Source organism: Molothrus ater, chromosome 6 (assembly GCF_012460135.2).
Source record: "Molothrus ater isolate BHLD 08-10-18 breed brown headed cowbird chromosome 6, BPBGC_Mater_1.1, whole genome shotgun sequence".
Taxonomy (NCBI): domain Eukaryota; kingdom Metazoa; phylum Chordata; class Aves; order Passeriformes; family Icteridae; genus Molothrus; species Molothrus ater.
Window position 1 is genome coordinate 24,171,960 of NC_050483.2, and position 27,030 is coordinate 24,198,989.

Below are 27,030 nucleotides of genomic sequence, written 5' to 3' on the forward strand. Positions count from 1 at the left end.
CCCCGCTCGGCGCCTCCCTGCTCCTCGCTCCCTCCCGCCGTGGGACGCCGATGCTCCCGGCGCTGCCGGCTGCAGCGGATCGGGACTTCTCCCCGCCGGGGGCGGCGGGGGCCGCGGGGCCGGAGCCCGGTGCCGGGGAGCGGGCGGTCCGGGAGCGCTGTCCGGGGTGCTGCAGGAGCGCTCCCGCACGTCTGGCCGGCGGGGACGGGAGGCCACATCTGAGACGGGGGGGACGGCGGCGTGGGGATTGGCAGCGGCTCCCGACGTCGTGAGCCCCCCTCCTCCCGCCCCCGCCCGGTGCGTTCTCGTGGCGGCGAGGGGGGCGCACATCTGGGGGCGACACATCTGGGGGCGCACATCTGGGAGCGGGGGAGGGCGGGGGCGGGGGGAGGAGGCCGGGGCCGAGCCGGCAGCGCCGGGCCCTCCCCTCTCCCCGCCCCTCCGCCGCGCGCGGCGCCGCCGGGACCGGGAGCCGGGACCGGAGCCGGGACCGGAGCCGGGCCATGCCAGCCGGAGCCCCCGCGGGCGCGGCGCGGCACCATGGCCGCTGAGAACCGCTCGGCGCCGGGCGGCGGCGCGCCCTGGGCTGGGCTGCCCGGTGAGTCGCTGCTCGGGGCTCCGTGTGCGCGGGCGGGGGGCGCAGGGCATCCCCCGCAGGGTCCGGGGGGGGTCGGCATGGCTTTAGGGTGCATGGGGAGGGGGCTCCGCACCTCCGGGGGATGTGGCACGCGGTCCCCCCAGGAACGGGGGAGGTGTCTCTGCCAACTTTCCCGCATTCCTGCGTCTCTCCGGGAACGCCGGGGTGCCCCGCGGGTCGGGACCCTCGCGCTGGTTCGCTGCCCCGGGATGTTTGGAGCCGTGCAGCCCTGCCAGGGCACCGGGCTGATGTCTGGCACCCCCTTTCCCTGCTCCCATCCAAACCAACAGCGTTCCCGGGATCCGCCGCTCGAGGAACCTCGGGCCCCTCTTGTCACCCAGGAAACAGCCTTGTCAGCACCCTGAGTAGGGAATACGAGCAGCCTGCGGCTCCAGGGGCAGGCACCCCCCAGGAGGAAACCCAGGACGGGGGTTATTTGCTCCCCTGGTGCCTTCTCTGGGAAGGAGACATTCCTGGACAAGAAACTACCTGCACGCTTTCTTTGCTTCCCTCACTATTCCAGCAAGAGCAACAGGGAGAGGATCCCCTATCTGTTGGATACTTTGTCGCCATACTGGGCAAACCCCTCTGGCGCTTGTGGCCACCTCCCAGGACATGACTAGGCAGAAGTTTGCCCCCTCTTCACAGAGCCCTTTGCCAGATTGGGCATTGCAAGGGAGACAGATCTTGCCCACTCTCTCCCTCAGTGTGCATCTCGTCTTCCCTTTAGCCCTTTCTGGCCCTGTTGCACCCCTTCTGCTGGTAATGACAGAGCTGCCCCGCGCTCTCTGTTGGCACATCATGGACAAGAGTTGGGCAGCCACACCCTTCTTTCTTTCCAAAATAATACCATTGGCTTCAAATCAGGGAACAGTTCTTATATTTTTTCTGAAATAAAAGCAGCACTGGCTTCTGTCTGACCTGTTTTCAACCCCTCTGTGCTGTGGATGGATTTTTCTAGCCAGTCTTTGGAAAGCGCAAGGCTAGGGAGATACTTCCCAACCTGAGGAACAGCTGGCTGTTCCCCTGTGCCCTGCTGGTAGATGGGCTCTGTTTGAGCATTTGAAGGCTCCCTGCTTTATCACGACTGCCTTGGGTGACCTCCAAAGGTGGTTTGACTTCTGCCACAACTTGAGAGTGAGCAGAGGGGCTGGAAGGGTTGCTACCAATGCAGTTGGGTGGCTTGTTGATGCAGGCACTGTCTATCAAAATACTCAGGTGACAGGATCCCAGAGCCCAGGCTTTTGGTGAAACAGCACCAGAGACAATGCTCACATTGAAATCACAGGTGACACCAAGATGCTTTCGCTGTCTCTACTGCTGGGCACCACCTCCTGCTTCCTAACACCCTAACTCCTGTGATCTGAGCACCTGCTGCTGCTCTCCAGCCTAGACTAGGCCCCTATGAGACATCCAGCAAAGAGCAGGGCATCCAGTGGAGATCCCAATCAGCCAGGACAGCGGCCCGTGGTGGGAGCCCTGGGTGTGGGAGGTGGGGATGGGAGCAGGGGTGCAGGGGTGGGCAGCAGTCCTGGTTCCTGCAGGAGCTGAGCCAATGTGCCCTTGCTCAGAGTGGCAGCAAGTTTCCAGGGCTGCTGTATGGAGCGGCAGTGGCCCTGGGAGTGACCTGATGAGTGGGCAGAGGAAAGCTGGCGGGAGAAGGAGGAGAATGGCTACCAGTAAAAGTGGTTTGTTTATTCACACGAGGGGCATACCCATCTCAGGAGGTCAGTCTGTTTTCTTTCATAAAAGAGAAATGAACTGAAATGATTAATTAATGCTGTGATCCAATAACTCTGAGTTTGCAGAAGGAGCATGGTTTTTCTCTTTTAACTGTCCCCACAAGCTGTGTCCCCACCCCATTGATGGGAGGTTTTGTCATAGTTGGGATTTTGTTGTTTTGTTCTTTAAAATTAAAATGACAAATATCTCCCCAGGAGGAAAAAAAAAAGAAAAAGAAAAAAAAGACAAAAACAGGGAATAAAAATAGTGAGACCAGGAGGAGCAGCTGATGCAGAGCAGTCCCTAGCACACCTTTGTGTTGTTGATGCTTTCTCTGCCTGCCCTGCTGAGCCCTGACCGGCAGCATCCACAGAGGTGAAGAGGTTTGGTGAGCGCCCAGCCGAGGTGGCAGATGCAGCTCTGCAAAGGCAGCAGGGAGATCAGTTGTGAGAGGAGAGGGAGATGGAGGCTGTTTGCAAGGGGCTGCTGCTTTCTGCACAAGCGCAGCTCCTCTTTCCACATGGACAGACACACAGCAACTGTTTCTTGTGCACAAGCTGACCCCTTCTCCTTGGCATGCTAAGTCAGGACTTTGATGGGCATCTTCTGGAGAAACGGGCATTGTCCTCGAGCCAGTTGCTCCTCAGCCTGACATGGGTCTATGCCCTTATTGCTCTCCACTAAGCCAAGGGAGGAGATTTGCTTTGCATTTCAGCATTCATTCTGGGCTGGCTCTAAAACTGCGTGTTACAAGATGTGTTTTGGGGAGATATGAGAGTGCAGGACCTGACACAGCGAGGAAATGGAAGTTTTGGACCAGATCATTCCCATGTACTTCCTCTTCTCTCTTCATTCCCATCCCAGCATCCCCTGCTGACTGCTCTTTAGCCTGCCCAAGCACCAGCACCCACCATGAGTGTGCCAGGTACCAGTGGTTGCAGTGAGGCTCCACACCCAGGCATTGTTGAAGCCTCTTCAAGCTGGTGATTGGAACCATACCAAATACATCCTTCTTCTGAGGGATTTGTGTGACCAGTCAGAAAGCAGACAACAGCTTTTAGGAAGACTCATGTGCTCTCCTGCCCAGGGCCCTGGCAGACCAGGAGGTGAGGGCCTGAATGTCTGGCTGCTGTCTAACTCAGAGCCAAGTGGAGGAGTGTGCCAGCCTCGACTGTCCCCAGAGGCACAATCCACCATGACATCCTTTTAAGCCTCTAGGCATACAGTCTTGCTGCATCCAGACCCTTGAACATACCAAAGTGGACTCTTGCCCTGTATTCAAACAAATTCATTTGCTAAAGCTTCAAGGAGTTAGGCAATTCCTGGACTAATCTGAGGCAAGTGTTCCCTGGTCAGGCTGATCCATGATTCCAGCATTTTGCTGGTGCATGAACACAGGGCAAGGTGTCTCATATACAGATCCTCCCCTTGATGCTTAGACACAGAGTTTTAGCAGGAGCCACACAACCAGTCCCTGTTCCCCCAGCTAGAGACACCTGGGTGTCCTCAGTCTGTCTGTTGGCAGCCGTCCCACCTTCCCTGTGGATCGATGCACTGGTCCTCTTGGGACTTTGTGCCAGGGTAACATCATTTGACCTGTCTTCAGACCCTGAGTCCCCTGGCAGTGTGAGCACAGCAAGTGAGGCTCTGCTGGAGATGCTCCCCAGCCCTCGCGTGCCGCGCACAGCTGCTCACACCTTCGCCCCGGGGCTGCTCTCGGGACCCTCCAGAGATGCCTTCAGCCCTGAGGCTGCACCACATGGAGGAGGAACTCCAACAAAGGCTCTGTTTATACCTTGTATGATGCAAGTTTGCAGAGAAAATCACCAGCCTGTCCAAGCCTGCAAATGCAATGACTGTAGGCACAGTGCTTTGTCCCTCTGACGGTCCCCAAAACTGCTGCTGGAGGTCCTGCAAATCAGAGCATTGCTGTGACCCTGTCCCCATGACGCTTTATGTCCTGTGCAACTGTGCCCCGTTCCCACTCGGTGCCCGAGGCAGTGGCAGAGGTGCCCGAGTGCCCTGTTCCCTTCCCACCTCCCACCCCAGCGTTAGGCAGGTTGAGGTGTGCGGCTGCAGAGGAACCTCTCCCACCTGTTCCAGTGACTCAGAGAGAGCTGGAGAGGGACAGGGGGAAGCACAGGGCTGTTTATTTGTCTTCAAGAGCCTTGAAGAGGAGTTACATCCCAGGTCAGTTGGTGAAGGAGGGGCAGCAGCTAGGAATTTTGTCCTTTAAAGGCAGAACTCGGTGCAAACCGTGGAGCTCCTTGAGCTCAGCAGGCTTGGCCTGAGCTATCGGCATGTTACTTGAGATATTGAGGGTGGATGTGCTCCTCCAGCCAAGAAAGCCAGGCAGAGAAGCAGCCCCTCTGGTACCACAACTGCTTTTAAATCTAGCATATTGTATAGCACCTTGCAGCTTGGCAGAGGAGGCAGTGGGTCTGGCACCAGGAGCCTCAGCTAGTGATGTCTGGAGGTGAAATGTCATCAGCAGGGTTAAGGCTCCTGGTAAATTTGGTTTGCATTGGCCAGTTAAGGGGTTAATGTCTCCAGCCTCTTTAAGCAGAATTAGATTTATTTGTCTGTGGGAAACTCAGCTGCAGTTGTGCAACACTGAGGTCTGAAAACATGAGTCTGCAAACATGATGTCCCGGGCCCTGCATCCACTCCAGGTCACAGAACAGCTCTCCAGAGGCCTCCATGGCACCGTGCTTCACTGACCCCTCACTTGCAGACCCTGCCAGTGCCGATGCCAGCTCCCAAGTCCCAGGCAGTGTGGCAGGCTGCCTCTGCTGAGGAGGGATGAAGGTCCTTGAGGGATCTTGGCATGACTGAGATGGGAGAGTACCCGGCATCTCGCCATCTCTAGTATCACTGGGGTAGTTTGGATCCCTCCTCTGCTGACAGTTACATCATGTGCAGTCCCAGATAAGGCCAAAAAAGTGCATGCATGTGTACAGAGAGGAGTGGAGAGCAATGCAACCCTTCTGGCATCTGCCTTTGCCTGGCAGGCATGAATTGCCTGGCCTTGGGCCTGCCTTTCTGCAGCACTTAGGAGCAGTGTCTAGCATGGTGGTCTCTATGCTTTTTGCAGAGCTCAGATAACTCACCAAGGCCCATAAGTGATGCTCAACTCATTAAACCCTCTGCTACTATGTGCAGTCTCTGTCCATGAGGGGCTAAAACCCCTGCCCTGTGCTGTGGGGTGAGCAGCACTGCATCCCTGACTGTCTGAGCTGCATCCCCACCCTAAGGCTCATGGGGACCTGGGGGGCAAAAAGAGTGAGGGGGCCAGCATGGGGGCCAGCCGCTGCCTTATTCAGCACCAGCACAACAGGCTGGGGATCACCATCCTGCAGTGAGAGAGATGACTCCAGGCAGAGCTGGGCTGCCTGAGCCAGAGAGCTGCAGCCCAGAGAGGTTTCCAGCTCCAGCACGGCTCCCACTCTGCCCAGCAAGGAGCTGGTGGGAGCCTCAGAGAAGGCAACAGGGAGAGGTTTGTAGGCAATGTCTCTGTGTGAGGTCCCTCCTTCTAAGAAGATTTTCTTAGGACTTTTCTCTAGAGGAGAAAAGTAATGCCTCCCTGGCAGACCAAGACTATTCCCACCTCCTTCCTCTCCATCTCTCCCCTTTTATGTTGTAGGGATTTCCTACCTGCTCTCCTCCCCTGGCACTCTGACCCCCACATTTTCCATTCCGCCTGTCCATGCCCTGGGCTCTCCTGCCCATCTTCTGCCACAGCTCCTCTTCCTCACTCTATCCCTTAGCTCAGACATCACCTCCAAATCCTCTGGCAGGTCTTGTGGCCTAATGGGGTCTCATATTTTCAGTTTTCCTTTTTCATTAGCACCCCAAAGATTCCCATCTGCTATCTGCCCCCAGGAGTAGGGCTCTCACATATGCATCCATCCAGCAGGGTTCTTGCTCCTGCCTGATTTTTTGCCCTTGGCTCAGCTCTTTTATCTCATCCATTGCTTAGCTGGCTCATTTGTCCTCTCAAAGCCCTGTGGAGCTGCTCCATGGGGAAAGGGGGTCTTGTTTCCATTGCCAAGTCTTTAGAATTTCAGATGAGCACCTTACTGTTTGCTCCCTGTGTTGCCTCAGCTCTGGGATGAGTTACAAACATGTTCCCCTGCCAGAGCAGCACTGCATCTCTGGCTGCCCGAGCTACATCCCCCCTGCAGTTCATGGGACCCTGGGGACACAGAGGGTGAGTGAAAGGTGCTGCAGGTCTCTGCATGAGGGCCAGCCCCTGCCTTATTCAGCCCCAGCCCAGGCACCTGGGGGGGGGGGCAGATCCCTGGCCTGGGGGGCAGATTCCCCATGTGGGTGGTAGGGACCTGGCATGGGCACCTGTGGCTGTGTGGGGCCATGGCAGGGTGAGGGGGCTTCCCTACAGCTGGCTTCCCAAAAAGAGCCAAGTCCTTCGCCCTTGTCCCCAGGCAAGGCCTGTCCCTGGGGCAGGGGGAGCTGCTTTGCGAAGCAAACAGCTCTTAGGTTTTGCAGCACTTGCCCCTCTGGCTCTCAGTCACTCCTCCACCATTCTCTCTCCCACAGGCATCTGGTCCCCACCACTGACCTCTCCCTGGGAAGAGCCCAGCTAATCCAGGCAGTCACTTGTTGCTGCAATCCTCTCTCTCCCCGCTCCTTCCTCTCTGCTGGCTGGTCCCAGAGCCCTTCTCAGCAGTGGGACCTGTAGCTGCAGCAGGGTTATTTCTGCTGTGCTGCCTTGAAACAGCTGGGTTCTGTTAAAGCTTCAGCCAGGCATATAAAAGAACATGAGCATCTCTCTGAGGCAGAGAGCATTAATGCAGCGGATGGGAGGGGAGAAGTGTGGCTCCAGCCCAGGCTCAGCTGGAAGCCCAGCACCTTCCTAGCTCAGCCGCCAGCAGGGAGCTGCAGCCCTGGGGCGGCCAAGGCAGAGGGCACCGTGTCCCCCTGGTCCCGCTGTGCCATGCCGCCGTGGTGAGCCTTCTCCCGCCGGGATGTTCCCACCGGAGCCAGTGCAGGAGCCGTGGGAGCTGCTGCAGAGCCGCCGGTGCCTGGGAGCTGCAGGCTGGGCACAGCAGGGTAAGGCTGGACTTCGGCTTGTGTGGCATTTGCCACGCACGCTTGCTAGTGGTGTTCCACTAATAGGTCATTTATTTGGCCCGATAATTGGGTGACAGGAGGTTAATTAATTGTCAGAGCGACCAGTGTGCTGGTAGGTTATTTATAGGAGTGACCTTTCAATTACTTTTTAAAAAACACTTTCTCACTGGCTCGCTTCTTGTCTGGTGATGCTGTGGATAAATGGCATGTGGTCCCTTACAACCTGCCAAGGGCACATTAGGGATACAGGCAAGTACAGGCACGTTTGGGCAGGGGGTGCAGCTGTGGCTGCTGTGGGATGCTGGTGAGCCTGCTGGGCTGGGCTCCACCTGCAGGGGCAGCTCGACATCCGCGGCTCCGGCCGGCGAGTGCTCCCCACAGCCGGGTGCGAGCCAGCCTGGGTGCGGCACCTCGGCTTTGCTCCGACAGCCAGCATTAACCACAGTGAAAGCAGGGAGGCCCCTGGCTTGCCTGGGGAGGGTGGTGGGCTTACCCAACCTCAACACTCCCTTCTGGCCCTGGACACAGCAAATTTTACAAACCTGATGCGCAAACACACGTCAGGCACGGGGGGGGGGGGGTTCCCTGGCTCCCTCACCTCCCCCTGCAAGCTGGCTGCTCCTGTGCTACTGAGCTTACTGCTTCTCCAGCGGCTCCAGGAAAAGCTGTCACAGGTTCTTGACTTGTGGGGTGGAGGAAATTGCTTTGCCTCATGAGGACCAGTTGAATAGCAGAGGAAGAAAGAAGAATAAATTATTCAATGGAAAAATCAAATGCTCAGAACCCCATATGTTACTGACAAGAAACAATTCCTGTTCCACAATGGCTCAGATCTCCTCTGGAGCAGGATAAGGACTTCAGGGATCCATTGACCAGAGGGGTGAAAGTGCAGCCACCAGCTGGAGCTTGAAGGGCTTGCCATTTTAATGCAACAGATCCTGCTGGCCCCTCATCTCCTTTCTGTTTTTCTGGTTGTTTATTGCCTTCATCATTCCAACACAGAGGCACGGAAGCAGACCAACACCAACCCTCCCCTGCCAGACACGGGGCCGGCCCTCCGTCTTCTCTCATATGTTGTATTTCTAAGGTGCCTGTTCCCAGCATCTAGGAATTGTTTTCACACTCTGAGGGGTGTGAATCTGTCAACCAGAACAACCCTTCACTAGTTGTAAAGTAGTGCCATGATTCAGGAACTAATTAACAGCTATTAGATAAGGCAATTAGCACCACAAACTGCCATCCTACTCCAAGTATACCTTCCCTTTGTGAGCGTGAGCCATAAATGTCTAGCGTCTTCTGTTCCCTGTTTTTTCTCTCTCCTCTCCTCCTTGTGGTGGTGGCTGCACAAACTGCCCAGCCCCACATCACATCAGCAGTCTGACCTGACAGGATTAATCCCATTAAGACTTTTACCCTCTCTGCACTTTTAGGAAGGCCAAGACAGGCAGGGGGCTGGCAGTAGGGCTGCCTTGACTCTTTCCAAATGTCACACCAAAAGTGATGTGCCCAGGCCCAGCCTTGGCACCCAGACAGAGCAGGAAGTGATGTGTACCTTCTCCTGGAATGTGCCTGTGGTGCAGGGGGACACCTTTCCTCCCTCCCGGAGACAGGCAGCTCCCAGACCCCCACAGGATCCGTTCAGCCAGGAGCTGACAGCCACAGCCCCTCCGTCCTGTCCCTGGGCTCGAGGTCGCTTGCAGTTGTGCTGTTGCTCCAGACCCTTGCAGGGTTAAAGCCCATTTCCTCTGGGAGCAGCTCACGCTCACAGGTGTCCACTAAAGCACGGATTTCTGTGATTCCTCTCCCTCCCCCCAGGCTGGTGTGCGAGCGTGGGGCTTGCTTTATGATGGGGTTCCTTGCAGAGCTCTGCTCGCTCCCAGAGGCAGAATGTCACTTCAACCTCCTGTGGACCAGGCACGGCTTTGCCCTGCCTTGCACCTGCTCCCTGGGTATCCCCAGCCCTGAGGATGATGCTGGGATGGGGGCAGTGTCACAACAGGAAAGGAGATGGCTGGTGATGCCATGTGGGGCAGGGGCTGTGGAGCAGAGGGCGGCTGTGCAGTACAGAGAGAAGATGTGGGGAACACTGGGGCAGGAGGGCTGCTTGCTCCAGGAGCTCATCCATCACACGGGTGTGTGTAAATGCCGACCTCTCCCATTGCCTTTGCCGTCCCGTGCAGAGGGCAGCCAGCTCCTTCCACATCAGGAGCAGCAGGGGCGGGAGGGAACTAAACCCTCCATCCCACGTGAGCCGAGTGCTCAGCAGGTGCTCAGTCACGAATGCAGCCGACGGAACACCAGCCTCCAGCTGCTGCAGATTCTGGGTCACGGGTGGCCACCAGCAGTCCATGAGGGCTTTCTGCTCTCCTACCTGGCAAGAGGCTGTGAGGCAGTTTGTAGGAGCCGACAGGCTGGGAAGGCTGGCTGGTAAGGCACATGAGGTGCAGCAAGGAAACAGCAGGAGTCTTCTGCTGTGGTCTCAGGTGTCACCCTGTGACAGAGCACTGGCTTTGCTCTTGCTCTGGGGTTGAATCCTCACACAAGAGTGGTCACACCCATGATTGCCGGCAGCAGGGGAGACCCTGCTGCGCCCACTGCCCGCAGTAGTTGGACTCCACCCAAATTACAATTTTCTCTGCTTGGATCTGTGGCTGTGTGGGAAGGGAAAGGTATTTCCCTTGATGACACAATTGGTGATCACTGCAGCAGCCACAGAAACTCTTGGACGGGAGGATGCTATCAGTAAAGAGTTGGAGTCTCCCAACGGCTTCGATGGAGAGGACAAAACCAGCTGTAAATCACTGCCAAAAGTCTGAGGGAATTTGCAAAGCCAGCTGGTGTCACAGGTAAGGGTGTCAGCCCTAGGAGCCCTTCTGAAGTGTCCTCTCAGCTTTGTCAAGGCCTCCCTCAAACAGGGGATTGCTTTATTTTTTGCTATTAGGTGAAGGCTTATCGAGTTTAAGTGCTCAGTGTTCAAGCCCACCCCCCGCGGCGGCAGCTGCCTCTGCCTCCTCACACCAGTTTGCAGCATGACCTCTGGGTGGCATCCAAAGGCTCGCCTGAGGGGCTGCCGCAGCCTTTTCTCCCGTCTTGGGACACGTACAGAACAGTTCGGGCTTGAGATGGACTTTTCTTACTCTGGGTAACTGAGAACACAAGCCTCTGTCAGGGCTGATAATTAATTAGACACGCTTAGAAGAGGATGCCAGTTCAGGAACAAAAGTGAGAAAACTGAAACCCACATTTTAGCAGAGACGATGGAAAGGTTTCTTTTCAAGACTTTCAAATTCTTCTTGGAAGAGCTGGGGTAGATGTCTGCATGATTGCTAGCTTGTCTGATCAGTTTGATTAGCTGTTACAAGAATGACAGTTAAATCTCCCCATCTCACCAAAGTGAAGAAATTAAAACTCATTTCTATTGTACTGAAACCAACCCCCAAACTGCCATGATTATATATTTCTAAGCCATTTTATACACTTATCACCTCTTCTCACATCCCTGGCTGGGTGCCCAGGAAGGATGGCAGCAGAAACCTCTTTCCCTCTCCCTTGATGCATCCCTTGTGCTTGGAGCTGGGTGCAAAGCTCCAAGCCTGGGCAGTGCTGCCAGGCTTCCTCACCCCATCTGTATCTGGCATGTAGCATCTACCAAAGGGCATTGCTTTCTTTTAAAAGCCTTTTGTCTTCACAGACATGCTTAGAAGATAATGGTAGAGAGGTATTTCTCTGTCCCTCACCCACTTACTTTCCTTGCACCTGTAAGAGGAGCTCCATCACTATCGCAGCTGTATCCTTGCTAATGCAGAAGCTGCCTAAATGGCTACATCAGATCCTGGCTTTAGCATCCTAGCAGCCACATTTCCATTTAATTACACCTGAATCTCTTTAGAAAGTGCTTATATTAAAAACTTGGCTATTTGCTGATGGCAGACATCTCCTACCCTCACCACAAATGAAAGACAAGGACATTTCTTTTCAAATACTTAAAACAGACAAACTGATTCTAAAGCCTGCCAGGCCCTATTCAGAAGAGGTGCGTGTTAAAGGCACATTTATACATTCAGCAAAATCAGCTTCAGGAGTCCTGGGCATTTGGCGCCATCTCCCAAGCCACAGACACGCTGTGCTGAGCACTCCCACTGCGGGGACACTCACTGGCTCCTGCTGGTTTCCTGGCAGCAGTGCCCATGGGGCTGAGCCCCTGCCCCAGGCACCAGGAGCAGCTGCTGGAGGGGCTGCCCTCGATGGTCTGGCAGGGTTGGAATGCCCCCAGAAGCCAGGGTGAGGCTGGTGAAGGCCTAGCATGTTTTGGAGGTCTGGATGGTGTGGGAGAGGAAGGTTCAATGGAAAGCTCTTCTGTCCTGCCCAACTCCCTCAGTGCCTTTGCTTTTTCTTTGCTTTCCAGGAAATTCCCTTTCATCTCAATACAGCACTTCTTGTCTATTGATTTTTTTTAAGGTCCATTCCACTCTTACCTTGGGTGATTAACTACAGGCATCTTGGTTTGCATGAAGGCAGTAATTCCATCCATAATTCTCATCACTTTTCATAAATAATTCCGTGTATCATGCTGAGGTGTCTGACTCCGCACTGTACATCTGGCCTGGGTGGCTGCAGCTGCACTGTGATGTGGGACTGAGGGAAGGGGTCATCACTTCCCAGCATCAGTGACTGATGACACTTGTGCAGCTCCCTCCCTTTCCTGAGCCTGCTGCGCTGTGCGCTGCGCCACACCAAAGCCCCCACCTTCAGCCTTTCTTGGCTTTTCAGCATCTGTATCTCAGCAGTGTCACCCTTTGGTCAGGGTCACCTCTGTTGGACAGGCTGGTGCCCTCAGTAAGATGTTGTGGGATGCACACAAGCTGTGGTGTAACTTGCTGTTTTCCTTCTCCCAGATTTCATCTTCCAGAAGGAGCTATTTGCTGTGAGAGACACAGGTGAGCTGAGCAGACCATGGCACAGGTTTTGCGGGTTAGGGCCCTCTTGGGGAGTGCTTTGGGGAGGTCAGTGGAACATGCCTGGGGTATACCATAACCCTGCTCTTGTCCCTGGGGCAGGGCACTGGCTCCATGCTGTGCTGTTCTGGCAGTGAGTGCTGTATGTGCATCCCCCCTGGCTCTGCAGTCCTCTTTCCCCAGCCCTTTGGCTCCCCTTTGTGCCTCTCTGGGCCACACGAGGTTGGGACTGTCCTAGCTCCATTCCTGCTTTTCTCCCTGCAACTCATTTGCCTCCTCTACTGATAAATAGGGACACAAAAAATGCCTCCAATGGACTCCTGGAGTGGCAGAGAGAAGTTCAGGAATGCCAGCAGATTTTTGAGCACTAGTCAACAGCTGTGCTGGCCTGGGAAACTGAGGAAATGCTGCCAGGACAGGCTGGCAGGTCTGATATTCTCCCTTTCTGTCCTCGCTCTCCTTGCAGATCCCATGCACAACCTCTCTGCTCAGCCCTGGCAGGCAAAGATGGCCAACCTGACCTATGACAACTTCACCCTGGGCAACCACTCCGAGGTGGCTGTGCAGCCTCCCACCAACTACAAGACAGTGGAGCTGGTTTTCATTGCCACTGTCACTGGCTCACTCAGCCTTGTCACCGTGGTGGGGAACATCCTGGTGATGCTCTCCATCAAGGTGAACCGTCAGCTCCAGACTGTCAACAACTATTTCCTCTTCAGCCTGGCCTGCGCAGACCTCATCATTGGGGTCTTCTCCATGAACCTCTACACGGTCTACATCATCAAAGGCTACTGGCCACTGGGGGCCGTGGTGTGCGACCTGTGGCTGGCTCTGGACTATGTGGTGAGCAATGCCTCTGTCATGAACCTGCTCATCATCAGCTTTGACCGGTACTTCTGTGTCACCAAGCCCCTGACGTACCCGGCCAGGAGGACCACCAAGATGGCAGGGCTAATGATCGCGGCCGCGTGGATATTGTCCTTCATTCTCTGGGCCCCTGCCATCTTGTTCTGGCAGTTCATTGTGGGCAAGAGGACAGTCCCTGAGAGGGAATGTTACATCCAGTTCCTCTCCAACCCAGCGGTGACATTTGGCACAGCCATTGCTGCTTTTTACCTGCCCGTGGTCATCATGACGGTGCTGTACATCCATATCTCCCTGGCCAGCAGAAGCAGGGTAAGGAGGCATAAGCCTGAGAGCAGGAAAGAGAGGAAAACCAAGTCCCTCAGATTCCTCAAGGGCCCCATGGTGAAACAGAACAACAATAATTCTCCCAAGAGGGCTGTGGAGGTGAAGGAGGAGGTGAGGAATGGGAAAGTGGATGACCAGCCATCTGCACAGACAGAGGCCACTGGCCATCAGGAGGAGAAGGAGACATCCAATGAGTCCAGCACCGTCAGCATGACCCAGACCACAAAAGACAAGCCCACAGCAGAAGTCTTGCCAGCAGGGCAAGGACAGAGTCCAGCCAACCCCCGCGTGAACCCAACTTCCAAGTGGTCCAAGATTAAGATTGTCACAAAGCAGACTGGGTCTGAATGTGTCACCGCCATTGAGATCGTCCCAGCTAAGTCAGGTGCCTCTAACCACAACTCCCTGGCCAACAGTCGCCCAGTCAATGTTGCCAGGAAGTTTGCCAGCATCGCCAGGAGCCAAGTACGGAAGAAGCGCCAGATGGCTGCCCGGGAGAAGAAAGTCACCCGCACCATATTTGCCATCCTGCTGGCCTTCATACTCACGTGGACACCCTACAATGTGATGGTCCTCATTAACACCTTCTGTGAGACCTGCGTGCCCGAAACAGTGTGGTCCATCGGCTACTGGCTCTGCTATGTCAACAGCACCATCAACCCAGCCTGCTATGCCCTCTGCAATGCCACTTTCAAGAAAACCTTCAAGCACCTTCTCATGTGCCAGTACAGGAACATTGGCACAGCCAGATAAACTGGTACTCAGGGACCACTTCAGTATCCTTATGGAAACCCTTCCCTTTGCCTCCTTTGCCAGCGGGGGTTCTTCTGCTCACCACTCACAACAGTGCAGACTGTGCAGTGATTGCAGAGGATGCCCTTCATCCAACGCTGACAAAAATCCAAGGCATTTCTGAGCTACAGGTCCTTCCAGTCACTCTGGGCCTGGGGACTAGCTCAGGGAGCCAGCGGGAAAGCCAGAGGCAAGAGGAAATGTGGTCACCAGGAGCCCTTCCCAGCTCCATGCTCTTCAGATTGGCCAAATGGCATCAGTGTTTCTCCTAAGACTGGATGTACCTTTTTCCCCAGCTGACCATCTCCATGGCATCAGATCTTGTCTGCATGCAGATGGGCTAATGCTGGATGCTTTCCATTGGCTTATAAAGCGTTTATTACCCAAGAAATGAAAAGAAACCAGGGTCAAACATTGCTAGACATCTTGGACCAGGCTGACTCAGGCAGGCTAATGGGGAGTCCTGCTGGCCCAGGCAGGCCCCCTGTGAAGGCAGTCAAGATTGGACCCTAACAGATGTGGCAGGATGCTTTCTTTCCCTTGAGAGTGCCATCGGACATCCTCACCCAGGGTCCTGGGGCAGAATTTTTCCCTGGGCTCGGTCTCTGCTCTCCCCTTCACATCCTTTCTGCCCTCAGACAGCAATTTGCTGGAAAGACAGAGAGATAAACCAAGCATTTCACTCCTGGGTAAGGAGTGTGAAACCCAGTTGCCTCCAACAATGATGGAAACTAAAACTGGAAAGAAAAGCCCTGGTGTGGTGCAGGACTTTGTTCCACAGCCCTGGGGGAATGGGGACCCTGAGTAGTGGGCAGCAGTGACTGTGAAAATAACTGTCCTTGGGAGAGACAGGGGGGACCTGGGGGTCTCAGAAGGGTGGGATGAGGGTCTGCAATGTGGCCAAGGGGCCCCGTGTCTCATCTGGGCCACGAGCAGGTCCCCGCTCTCCCTGCAGTGGGTGTGGGAGGCCTAATGCATGGCTCTGGAGGCAGGAGAGGATGACGGTAGCCTCCAGCCCCCTCCTGCCCCGAGTGCAGGGGGTTACTCCAGGGAGGCCGAAGGAGCCGGTTGCTGAGCTTTGTACATGGATGTAACGCTGTCATGGGCGTTGTGGCAGAGCCCTGAGCATGCGGGCTTCAGCCAGCGTCTCCAGCCTCCTCCCAGCCACCCCTGTGTGCAGCCCAGAGCGCCCTGGGGCTGCTCCCCAGCTTCTCCCAAAGCCGGGTGCAAGCCTTCTCCTTGCAGCCAGGTGCAGGCAAGGGATGGAATGGGGCCACTCTAGCACTGGTGAGCTCTGTGTCCATATGTCCTTCCTGTCCTCGTGCCAGGGTGCAACCTGCAGAAAGGCTGCCCCAGCCCAGATGGGAGCCCCTCCATCACTGCCTTTAGGGGTACCCAAAATGCCTGGTGGGTTTCTGGGTATTTTTAAATGGTTACAACTGCAGCCCAACACACCCCAAGACAAATAAAGACCTTGGACCAGGAAACTATTGTCCGTGGTGTGAGGAATGAATGAGTCATCACCCAGGTGGCTCCTTCCCTGCTTCCCAGTGTCACCCACTCTTGACATTTCCTGCAGCCCATCCCTTCTGCCAAGAGTAAGGGGGGGCAACCAGAAGCGTTGTTGCAAAGAGGCTGTGAGGGGTCTGGTGCTTTGTCCAGGACCATGTGCATGTGGCACCCAGGCCAGCTGCATGGTAACTTCACTGCTGGTGCCAGTGGGGTCAGCAAAACTGGGGTTTGCTGGGGCTTCCAGCACAGCAGCATTTTGTGGGGACAACAGGGGAATTCTGATACTTTTTTAAAAAAGATTTTTATTTATTTTTTATTGGAAAAGAAAAAGAAAAATTCCAAAAGGAGAGCTCCCACCCAGCACTGGTGTTGGCATGGCAAAGGCAGAGGGGCTGCAGCCCCAGCGTGGACACATGGTTACAAGTGACAGTTGCTTCTCAGGGTGATGGTTGTGTTTTCCTCAACTGCTGCAGGTAAGTCATGCCCCAGCCAAAGGGATGCTGGAATAAACCCCCTGAGGTGAGAGCAGTCCTTGAGTGAGAAGATTCAGTGATGGAGTTAGGCATTCAACACCCAGCCCTTCCCTCTGGCACTGGTACCTGGTGGAGGAGCAAGGAGGCTCCTGGGCTTGCAAAAGTATGTGCTAAAGGCAACTCATTTGTGCTAGAGGGTGGAAAAATGTGTGTTCCATCCCAGCTCTCTGAGCACATCCCAGTGAACCCCAACACCAGCCCAGAGGAGGTGAGCAGGATGCACAGGTAGTGCCCATGGGGCAGCAAGGAAGGAGGCGGCCTATCCTGCAGGGTGGGTGGGTTTGCTCTCTACAACACTAATGATTAAAACAAGGCATCTCAGTGAAAGAGGAGGTCATGGGAAGGAGTAAGGAGAGGAGGAGGAAGACTGTAGTGTGCGCCAGCTACAGCTGGACATCCAGTCCTGTAGGCACTGTGTTGAGGGGCCGATGAGGACGCTGGTTTCCTGCTCTAGTCCTTCCCCTTGCCCTTCTTTGCTGCATTCAAGAAGCACAGGAGACAAGAGTTAGTGCATCTGCTGGCAGCTCACGGTCCTCCAGACACTGCTGTGGTAGAAATGTAGCCAGCATGGCTGGCTGAGCACGGCGCAGTGGCTGCGTCCCTGCAGGCAGCTTCCTGCCATGCCAAACCACCTTTTGTATCAGTCCTAGTGAGGAAAGCAAGGAATTCCCATCCCACCAAAGATGGCAGTGGTTTGTGGGGGAACCAGGGTTTTTCCTAGTAGCACCTCCCACCCTGCCAGCAGCTGGACTTCACAGTGCAAAGGAAAGAGAATCCAGCAAAGCCAACCCCAATAGGCCAAGGTATCTCTGAAAAACCCCTGGCCAGGGTTGCCACAGGACCCTTCTGGGGACACGAGTGGTGGGAACTGACCTTTGGACTTGGACTTGATCTTGGAGGAGCAGGGCTTGGTCACATAGACAGTCTCCTCACACTGGGCATTGTACAGGGCTTTCTTCAGGATTCCGGAGCGAGTCTTCAAGCCTGTCTGAGCACTGCAGCCTCCCCAGCTCTCAAATTTGTACTTGCAGTCAGCTGGATGAGAGGGGAGAGGCATCAGAACTAGCCAGGACCTGGTGGGACATTAGCCCTGGTCACCCAGCACAGGGTGGTCCCCACCTCCATGTACTCACCTCCAAATTTCTTCTTCCAGTTGCAGGGGATCTTGCACTTGAGCTTCTTACTCTCACCTTTGCAAGTTCCCTCGCGGTAGCCCAGGCCACAGTCCTTACTGTTGGGAACACAGGGTCCCCAGCTCCAGTCCTCACACTTAGAGCCATCCTTCTTTGTCTTTTCTGTGCGGAAAAGTGGAGTGGGTGCTCTCTGCAGGGACAGGGGAGCGTGCCCCACTCTGCCCCACTGCCCCCCTGCCCCAGGCTGCCCCGCACCTTTCTTGTTCTTGCCAGCCTCGGCGGTGGCAGCCACCAGGATCAGCACCAGGAGGAGGAAGAGACTCTGAACCTGCATCCTGCCTGTTGAGGAAGGAGAGAGTTGGGTGGGTTGGAGGCTGGGGTGCAATGTGGTGTCAAGGCGGGCATGGTGGGCTGTGGGCAGCCTGTGTAAGACAGGAGTAGCACACACTCACCTACATGCGTGAGTGTGTGCTACTGCTTGGTGTCACCCAGTAGACTATGTTCACTAATTGCAACAGGAAGGTTGATTGTGTACCTCAACAACTGCCTCCCACCAGGGAGCTGCAGAGCTGAGAGATTGTTCCCACCCCTGCAGCCACCCCAGTGCCCTGTATGTGGTCGAAATGCTCTCCATGGGAACCCCACAGCCCACACAGCATCTGGGGAAGGACCTACAGTTGCCAGCCCTTACCCTCATTTTTCTCTATGGATCCTTTATCCATGACCCAGCAGGCTGCTGCCCCATACCAAAGAGCCTTGGGGCCAGGGAACACAGCTCCCATAGTACCTTACTCCAGTTCCAGAGGATGCCAGGGAGAAGGAAAAAATCCCAGGAAAACAAACCTGCTTTTGTGAGAGGTCTGAAAGTTATATCAGTGGATTATACACCAAAAAAAAGCATCCACCAATGTGGGAGCTCATTGGAGGTATGGAGCCTGCTGCCCATGCCACCCATGCATGCAGGGGGTGAGCAGATGTGCACACACCTGGGAGCAGGTTGGGGACAAGGGTGCACACACATAAGGGTTCAGCTCTGGGGATCGAGCCCTGTCCCCCTGTCCCTGGTGGCCTTGGACCATGTGACGGCTCCTCTCTGGCTGCCACCACAAGACTCTGGGGGATGTTGCTGCCCACACAGGGGTCCCAGATCCTGCTCTCAGTGGGAATAGGAGTGCAGGCATGCAGAGCCAGCGTTTGAAATCTGGAGACTCCATTCTGTTCCCCCAAAGCCTTTTAAGATGCCACCCATATCTGTGTGGCAGCAGCCATCCAGAAAATACACGGCACCTGCCCTGGCTCTGTGATGGGCTTTGCAGAATTGGGCTGTAGAGGACAGGATGTACCACAGGCCCCAGGGGACATCAAAGAAGGGAAGAGCCCGGGGTCAGCGTTTGCTCCCTGCCCTGGGCTCCCCAGGCAGCATGCCAGAGAGAGCAGCATCCCACATTACTCAGGCTCCAGTGCATTCACCTTTCATGCATCCGCCGCCAAGCTGCCAGCTTTGCTCTGCATTGAACTGTCACAGGGAATTACACAGAGTGGCTGGCTGAGGGCACAGTTGTGGGGCTGAGATCTGCCTTCCCCCTCACCCAGCCTGGCTGGGAGCCATCCTGCGGAGCACAGCACAGCTCAGCTCTGCTCCCACCCATCTGCCTTCAAAGGGGACAAGGGCTCAGCCAAGATGGGCTGGTTACAGATGACAGGGCTGGAGCTGAGCTGACTTGCACACATGCCTGTCCCACCTTCTGCAGCGGCTCTTATGGGGTAGCTCCTCTGACATCCACATTATTCACACCATCACCCTGGTTTCACGTGTTCTGTTAACTTCTCCCATCCTTTGCTGCAGAGCATTTCCCTGTGCTCCTTGCACCTACCTCCCATCCCTCCCACCAACCTTCTGCTCAGGCCCTTCTGACATGGTCTTCTCCAGGGCAGACAGCCCCAGCTGCTGTGCTCATCCCTGCCTCACCTCCAGGCACGGACTCCCTCTGTTTGCCACGGGCGCAGTGGGGCCCTGCCTATATAAATGGAGGGATGCTAGAAGGATACCCTCTGAGGGGATGACCAGCTACAGCCCCAGGGACCCCTGAATTTGCTCCCAGGCTCAGCCCAGCACGTCCCCTCCCCCAGGCAAAGGTCTGCAGGGACCTTCAGTCATGGCTCATCCTAAACCATTCATAAGGAAAAGGGAGTGCAGTTTTCCAACTGGTTTTCCAAACAGCCAGGCAAACAAGAGTTTTTCCTGGCTGGGCTGACAGCACCTTCAGGCATGCTCGCACAGCCCTACTCCTCCTGTGTCCCTGCGGGGCCCTGGCTTCTCTCCTCCTCAGATGTGGCTGGCTCTCACGTAACATCAGTCTCTGTTCTCCCCTCCCCCTCCTCTACTGCTCTGGGTTTTTATGATCTAGATTAGCTCTAAAAAAAAAAATTAAATCACCTGGTGAAACTGAAGCTCTAAAAAGACAAATCATCTGGTGAAGCTGAAGCAGAGCTCAAATACCCACTATTGCAATGGGAAAGCTTGGACCTCTCTCCGGACACCATTCTGGGGCAGGTAGTGCCACCGACTTCTCCTAATGCGGCCCACACATCCTCCGCAGCTCCTGATCCCTCAATGCTGACCCCATGCGCTCCCGGGAACGGAGAGGGGCTGGGCTGTCCCCCCCCACTCACAGCCCTTTTCCAGGAGTGGGACCTCTCGGCTCGGCTTTGCTCGGCTCAAATTGCAGCTAGCTCTGGCGGTGGTGGGCGCAGGGCTGCTGTCCTCCCACTGCGGGCTGAGCTGCTTCCCAGCCTCCGGGCAGGCAGCCCGGCACCCAAGGAACCAGCCCAGCGCTCGGGAAGCCCGTGGCCTGAAGCGACAAGCACGGCGACAGTAGGAAGTTCCCTGCTGCCTGGAAAGGGGACACCGAGCATGTGCCCGTGAGCCAAGGCGTCGGCACGGCCGGGAGGCTTTCCTAGAGGTGCTGAGGGAAGCACGAGGGCTGTGGGGCTCTCCAGCAGGCGGCCTCACCTTCCCCTCGCAGCGAAGAGAAAGTGCTCCAAGGGAAAAGGGTTCTGTCCCTGCGCTGAGGGCAGAGAGGGGAGCAGGCAGCGCCCTTCCGCACCTCTGCCCTCTGCTCCCTCCTCAGGGTAGATGCTGAGCCCCGTAGAGCCTTTCCCTCGCCCTCCGGAGAGGCGGGCGGCGGTCGATCCCCGCTCCGGGGCAGCTCCCCGGGCTCCGATCGGAGGATCTCCACTAGATGAGTTCTCCCCGAACCAGTGTGGGGTGCTTCCCCAGAGGAATGAGGGGGTAGGATACCGGGCCACTGACTCAACCCGCCTGCTTTCCAGGAGCCCTGACTCCCTACCGAACTCCATCCTTCTGCATCTCCAGGCTCTTCCGTGCCTCCTCTCAGACGATCCCGCACCGGGGGGGGGGGGGGGGCACCGCCCCCGGTCCTTCGGCCCCAGTTGCCCTTTTCTGCAGGTCCTCCCCAGCCGGAGCCTATCCCCCACCCCGGCAAAGCCCCATCCCGCTCCGGGGAGCCCTCAGCCTGGATGACTGCCGCCTCCCTGGGGAGGTGATGGGCGGTCGTCGCTCGCCTCGCCCGGGGCGCCCATCTCGGTGGGGCCCGACCCCGAGAGCTGTGTGTGTGTGGGGCCGCACTCACCTGCGGAGCGGAGCGGAGGGCGCGGAGCTGCTGCCTTTGTGTGGCGGCCGCGTGCGGAGCCCCGCGCGGCGCACAGCGGCCCCTGACGTCGGGCTCGGCTGGCAGCAAAAAGGTGGGTTTTTAGCCCAAAACTTTTGCAAGCTCCTCCTCTGCCCCCCGGCAGGCACAAAGGCAGGCGGCGGAGGGGCGGCCCGGGGGCAGGATGGCCCCTCGGCCGCTGGGCGGGGGCAGCGGGGGCCCCTCGGCCGGGGTTGAGCTGGGCCCGGGCAGCGTCAGGTCCCGCGGGGCACGGCTCCTGTCCCTTGTCCCCTCTCATCTTCCTGCTGCGCTCTCCAACCCGTACCCGCGGTGCGGTACCAGGGAAGCTGTGCGGGTTCAGCTGACCATGCACCCCAACATCAACGAGTGGCCAAAGGTGCACAGCTGAACAGCCGGGCAGCGTCTCCCCTGGGGGCTGCTGCTCTGAGTTCCGATGGAAGCTGGCCCCGGCGGCATCCCCGCACCTCGGTGGAGTAAAGGGAACCACCCTGTGTCTCTACCAGCTCCGTGGATGCCTCCTCCATCAAGGCCACTGGCATCAATGGACAGACCTTTCATAATCTCTGCACTTTTCACACTTCTCTGCTTGCTCTGCCCCTCGTGGGAAGTTGCCAGGAAAGGGATACTTGCCCAGCACCCAGAGCAGCACATCACTTACATGCTGTCCCAAGCATCTCCCCAGTTCTGTCCCTTGTGACCCACCTGCCTGTCCCCAGCTCAGACATGCTGCAGCCCTTGGACCAAGCAGTGGTATCTGACTGCTGATGGGGGATGAAAAGGACTGTGCAGATGTGACTGCTCCTTTCCCCATCTACCACCTTTTCTTGGGAGGTGAGCAAGGCAGCAGCAAAGCCAATTCCTTTTCGGAGTTAGCAGCCAGAAAGAAGAGTGTCATGCAAGAAAAATGGGGCTCTGGTAGGGAATGGAGCCATTTCTCCACCTCTTATCCTGGAAGAAGTCTGCTGAGAGCAAGGCTGCCACAGGTGGAGTTGCAGGGCGGGGCTGTTTTTTATGAGCTGCTTCGAAACCAGGAATCACTTTCCAAGAGAGTGCCACATTTAATTGCCAGTCTGCCAGCAGTTTCCTAAACATCTGCAGAGGTTTTCAGGAGAGCTGGTAAATGTGGGAACATGTCATCTCCTCTTCCTGCTGCACACACAGCAACAGGTACTGCTCTGTGTGGCGAGGGATCCGGAGATGCCAGGCTGTAGGTTTGAGCCCAGGATGCCGAAATGGATCCTGATAGCTGGGCAGGTAGCAAAGCCAGTAACCTCCCCCCATTGCTGGGCCTTTAAACTCAAGCTGAAGGAAGCTGCTGAGACAAACTTCAATGTACAAAAGAAGGACCTAGGTGTACATCAGGTTTGCACGTCTGAATCAGGAGACTCTGATGAGCAAAGCAAGGCCTATAGAACTGCTAAAGAACTAGGTGTGGCACAAGCACTGCTGCTTCTCTTCAGCTGTTTCTGGCCAGGAGCTGAAGATCTCGCTGGAGTCCCCAGGGCACAGCAACATAAGGTACAGTGAAGCCCTGTGTGGATTTTCACCCGTTCCAAGGGACCAGGAGACAAGTGCTAGCTGTGTGAGAGAGCAGAGATGCATTGGTGCACATCACTCAGCAGTGGCTGTGCTTGGTCCCTTTGGGCTCCTTCCCCAGCTCAAATTAGCAGCAAAAGTGCTTGACTGCAGAAAAGAGGCCTCATACTGAGGAAAGGAGGAAAAAAGAGGGAGTGTGACCAACCCAGGTGCATTTCCCTGCAGTTGGTTAACTTGAGCTTTTTAAATTGAGCTCTTAAAATGTCACAGTCTAATTCATGGCACGACAGCTCTGCATTTTCCATCTCTGGTCAAAGCCTGGTCCTTGAGGAACTGGTAGTGGATGTTGCTGCAGTGTCAGTGCAGGGATGCAGCCATGCATGGGAGAGGAATGAACTTTTCCTTGTTGAGGTGTGTGCCAGGTAATCACTAACAGGGCCCACTGCTGTCACCCCAACTCTGCTAAGCTGGGTCTGGGCTTGCATTGCTTTCTCCAGCCTGCACACATACCTACACCCCCAGGTGTGCTTCCATCCCACAGGAGGGCAGACAGACCTCTGAACCCCCAGCACCTGACTGAAAAGGAAAAAGAGGAGATGTTGACACCCTTTGGAGAGAAGGGCAGGACTCTGCCCCACAGGTACACTGCCCCTCTTCCAACACTCCTCACCAGAGTGATCACATAGCAGGACTGCTTTTCTTCCCCACGGTATATTTGACACTGGGGCGGCTGGAAGACTCCAATCGCCATGGTTACTGACAGCCTCCCTGCTGAGATGTGGGCCAATTGCCAGCATGCTGGGGTCTGGGCACTGAAGCAGAGCGGGCCCCCTCCTCCCAGTTGCATGTACACCTGGTCCCTGGGGAGGCCAGGACAATTTGGTGTGCCTTACACCTGCTACCGATCCTCACTATTAGCTCTGGGCAGGAGCTGAAGTTTGAAGACCATGAAAGAGAGGCACAGTGGGGGTGGAAGGGACAATGCAGGCAGGGAAGGCGGCTGCTTCTCCGGGCAGAGAGGGGCTGGCAGGAGCACTAGGCAGGCTGCCAAACTGCCCCAAGAAATACAAGTCTGAGGTATGAGTATAGCTCCTCATCACCCACTGGCTCCATCACCAGCATGCCATTGGCCACTGCAATTACCTCCTTTTTCAAAGAAAACTCCACAGGATAGAAGTGTGTCAGCCACAGTCATCCTTATGAGTCTGAGGCTGGAAGCAGAAGTGTCCCTAATCCTCTGCTTTTGTAATCAGAGAGCGGTCCTTCCACCAGAGTGGCAGAGATAATCCCTGCTCTCACTGCTCAGCACTGGAGGCGGTAGCACAAGACTCCCTGCTGGAGCTGGAAATGAATAGGCAGAGCCCCCGGCAGGCTCATCTCCCGCAGAGCAGCGTGACTGGGGACAGCTCACCACCAGCAGACATTTTGAAACTGGAGGCTGGATGCTGCTGCAGTATCCACTGACAGCTGTGGCAGCTGCTGGGGCTGCTGCCTTTGCCCCAGGGAGCAATAGCAGGCTGCTGACTCACACTTCCAAGGCCTTCTGGATCACTTGGGAAGGCAGTGCACTTTCTCCTTTTCCCACATTATACTGAGCATTGATGTATGATGCAGAATGGAGGAGAAGGTCCCTCAGGACAAAGACCCTGTATCTAGCAACAGTCCCAGAAGGATGCTGTGCTAGGAAATGAACAAGGATGCGGGCCAGCAGGGAACTCCCAAAAGTACCCCCAAGTTTGGACAGGGGCAGAGGCCTTGGGATCCAACCTTGTTTGTGCCATGCAGGGCATCTGTTGTGCGATGCCTGCTGCAATCTTGCAGATGCAGCAAGGAGACAGGAACTAAAACATCAATCTCTTTATTACAATGGCAAGAAACAACAACATCAAACAGTCAAAGTTGAAAAGCAATGGGAATACAGGCTCATGCCAGGCCCTGGCCCAGCTGGAGCCAGCATCCTCACATAATTACAAAAATACAATCCTACAACAGTGTCTAAGAAACACAGACCCAGGTATTGCACAGAACCCCTGCCCTCAGGGAGCAGGGTAACCAACACCCCCTCCTTCTTCACCAAAATATAAGCAGGCTTGGAATTGCACAGCAACTCAGCTCACAGGTGCATGGAGGGGCTAGGCAGGGAGGGGGACAGTGTGTCTCTCAACTACCTGTACGAAAAACTATAAGGGAGAAAGGGAAAAGCTGAGGCTTAAATGCCTCTGGGCCAAGTTGGGTATCCTGTCTAGGGCAGCAGTGGTGTGGACCTCTGAGAAGTGACAGTGCCTTGTCTATTAGTGGCCTGCCAGCAGTGCTGATGAGAACTCCAGGCACTTCTGGAGTGTCCCAGCTGTCAATGCATTAGTACACTTCATTATTATTTGCCAATACTGACACTGGCCCCTGGGCACCCTGCACTGCCCTGTGCCTCTGCTCCCCAGTACAGCATAGCATCCCCATCCTTCAAGGAAACCCTGCCCCTGGGCAAAAAGTCTGAAGGGTGTTCTGGTTCCCTACAGTATCCTTATACCCTTTTCTTGGTAGTAGGAGGGATTCAAACAGTGCCATCCAGCATGACCCAGTGGGCACAGCTGCATGTCAGTGCCAAGGGACTGCACAGACCATGCACGGCAGCAGCAGTATCCTCTCCTAGAGCAAAGATGTGAACAGCAACCCCCTTCACAACCACTGCCCACCCAAAAGTGCCAAGCAGGTCTGCTAGGCTCAGAGCCATCAGCTTTTCTCCTCTGTGGGCACCTCCTGGTCTCAGAGACTCAGTTCTGCAAAAGCCTTGCTTAAGGCCTGGCTTGATGTCTTGGCATCAAGTGCTTACAGCATCAACAGGGAAGATGGATTGTGGTGCCTCATGCCCCATGACAGGCGATTTGTGAAACTCCATCCCACTGTAGGCATGACTCAGGGCTAGGAGCCCTGATGGTTCCTGGGAATCCAAATCCTTCTTTCTACTAAAACTGGAGAGGGTGAGTTCATGGTTTGCCCACGTGGGTTGATGAGCTCCCTGCAAAGCCCTGTGCCCAGTCTGGGGAATAGCAGGAGTCAGCCTAAGAGGATGCATGTTGCCAGGCTGGGGGACAGGAGGAGATCCCTGAGAGCAGCACTGACCCCAGCACTGCCCATCCAGCCCCGTGTGAAGTCTAGCATTGAGGGGGAAACTGAAGCAAGGAGGGCAGCTGAATCTAACTCAGCATTTGGGAAATATAACAGACATCACTGCTGCTACTGCACCAGTTGAGTGCAGCTCTCCACCATCCTGCAGCGGGCTCACAAAGAGATGCTCAGCAGAGTGGGTGTGCAAACTGTTCCACTCAGCCCCATGGAGAGAAGCATGGTGGGACGGTTTGGTAGCCTTCCTCCATGCCATCCCAGCCCTGAGTCAGACTGCTGACTGAGCACGCAAGGCCCATCAGGAGAGCACCTGCTGCTCTACTTCCAGCTGCACCAGACCCAGATGCTCTGAGGAAAGGCTGGATGCACAAGTGACTTCCCTCCTGCTGCAGAAGGCTCTGGGTAGGGCAACACAGAGACCTGGTGCAGCCCCAGGAGGGAGGAGAAAGCAGGGCCAGTAAGTTGTGGTGCTTTCTTTGGGGCAGTCTGTGGCTCACAGCCTCCGCAGTCTGTCCATGCAGCCTGTGCCTCCCACAGCTGTGCCAGACAGGAGAGGAGGAACAGGACACAAACCTAGCCAAGCACCTAAAAGAGGGGCACTGCCAGCAGAGAGAAGGACTGAGCAATGATATCCCATAAGGATTATAGGTAGGAGCCTGTGGAGGGGACACTGGAATTACTCCCATGAACAAGGGTGACTGTAGGCTTCAGCCTGGCCTGCTCTAACATGGCTGGAGGATAGAGCCCACCTAGGGCAGGGAATGTGGTGAATGAGAGGTGAAGGGCACACACAAAGAATCAGGCTTCAAGTCTGAAATATCCATTGTCCTCATAAACAGAGTTCCAGCCCGCCTGGGGCAGAGCTCTTCTGCGTCCATCTCCAGGGAGCAGGCTAGCATCTGGGGACGGTTGGGCCAGATACAGCTCTGAAGTTGGCATTGTACTCTTCTCATCCTGAATGAGCTGGCTCGGGCTAAGGCACGCCAAGCACTACACAGCTGTCTCCTGGTCCTCCCGCTGGATCATCTGGTAGTGCTGTCGGTTCTCGAGGTAGGCAGCTAAGTCGGGGTCATTGGCTTTCTCAGCACGGTGCTTCGGGGTGTCTCCCTGTGC

At 55.8% G+C, this 27,030-nt stretch overlaps 3 protein-coding genes across 9 annotated transcripts in view; 1 reads left to right on the top strand and 2 right to left on the bottom strand.

The window, feature by feature from the left end:
- The first annotated feature begins 453 nt into the window (after positions 1-453).
- Positions 454-15,875, top strand: CHRM4 (cholinergic receptor muscarinic 4). Its single transcript, XM_036384596.2, has 3 exons — positions 454-598; positions 12,346-12,387; positions 12,872-15,875. The coding sequence occupies exons 1-3, from the start codon at positions 541-543 to the stop codon at positions 14,347-14,349; spliced, it is 1,578 nt and encodes a 525-aa protein (XP_036240489.1). The 5' UTR covers positions 454-540; the 3' UTR covers positions 14,350-15,875.
- Positions 15,876-16,182: 307 nt separating this feature from the next.
- Positions 16,183-21,282, bottom strand: MDK (midkine). 2 transcript variants are annotated; one of them, XM_036383164.1, is made up of 5 exons: positions 21,220-21,282; positions 17,822-17,905; positions 17,567-17,728; positions 17,307-17,468; positions 16,183-16,909 (listed from the first exon to the last, which is right to left on the bottom strand). In XM_036383164.1, the coding sequence occupies exons 2-5, from the start codon at positions 17,898-17,900 to the stop codon at positions 16,884-16,886; spliced, it is 429 nt and encodes a 142-aa protein (XP_036239057.1). In that variant the 5' UTR covers positions 17,901-17,905; positions 21,220-21,282; the 3' UTR covers positions 16,183-16,883. The 2 variants fall into 2 exon arrangements, with proteins under 2 accessions (XP_036239057.1, XP_054371289.1); XM_054515314.1 differs by having other exon boundaries at positions 17,567-17,905.
- Positions 21,283-24,636: 3,354 nt separating this feature from the next.
- DGKZ (diacylglycerol kinase zeta) overlaps positions 24,637-27,030 on the bottom strand; it is a 54,898-nt gene continuing 52,504 nt past the window's right edge. For all 6 annotated transcript variants that reach the window (XM_036383736.2, XM_036383735.1, XM_036383738.1 and 3 more), the window contains one exon: positions 24,637-27,024. In XM_036383736.2, the coding sequence (XP_036239629.1) occupies positions 26,908-27,024 (117 nt within the window). In that variant the 3' untranslated portion in view covers positions 24,637-26,907. The remainder of the gene's footprint in view (positions 27,025-27,030) is intronic.

Excerpts from the sequence above, each read along its gene's own strand:
- MDK (XM_054515314.1), bottom strand. The coding sequence starts at position 17,900 with ATGCAGGTTCAGAGTCTCTTCCTCCTCCTGGTGCTGATCCTGGTGGCT. Across the intron at positions 17,469-17,566 it reads CTGGAAGAAGAAATTTGGAG|CTGACTGCAAGTACAAATTT; the intron begins GTGAGTACATGG and ends CCTCTCATCCAG. Across the intron at positions 16,910-17,306 it reads GATCAAGTCCAAGTCCAAAG|CAAAGAAGGGCAAGGGGAAG; the intron begins GTCAGTTCCCAC and ends TCTTGAATGCAG.
- CHRM4 (XM_036384596.2), top strand. The coding sequence starts at position 541 with ATGGCCGCTGAGAACCGCTCGGCGCCGGGCGGCGGCGCGCCCTGGGCT. Across the intron at positions 599-12,345 it reads GCCCTGGGCTGGGCTGCCCG|ATTTCATCTTCCAGAAGGAG; the intron begins GTGAGTCGCTGC and ends TCCTTCTCCCAG. Across the intron at positions 12,388-12,871 it reads ATTTGCTGTGAGAGACACAG|ATCCCATGCACAACCTCTCT; the intron begins GTGAGCTGAGCA and ends CTCTCCTTGCAG.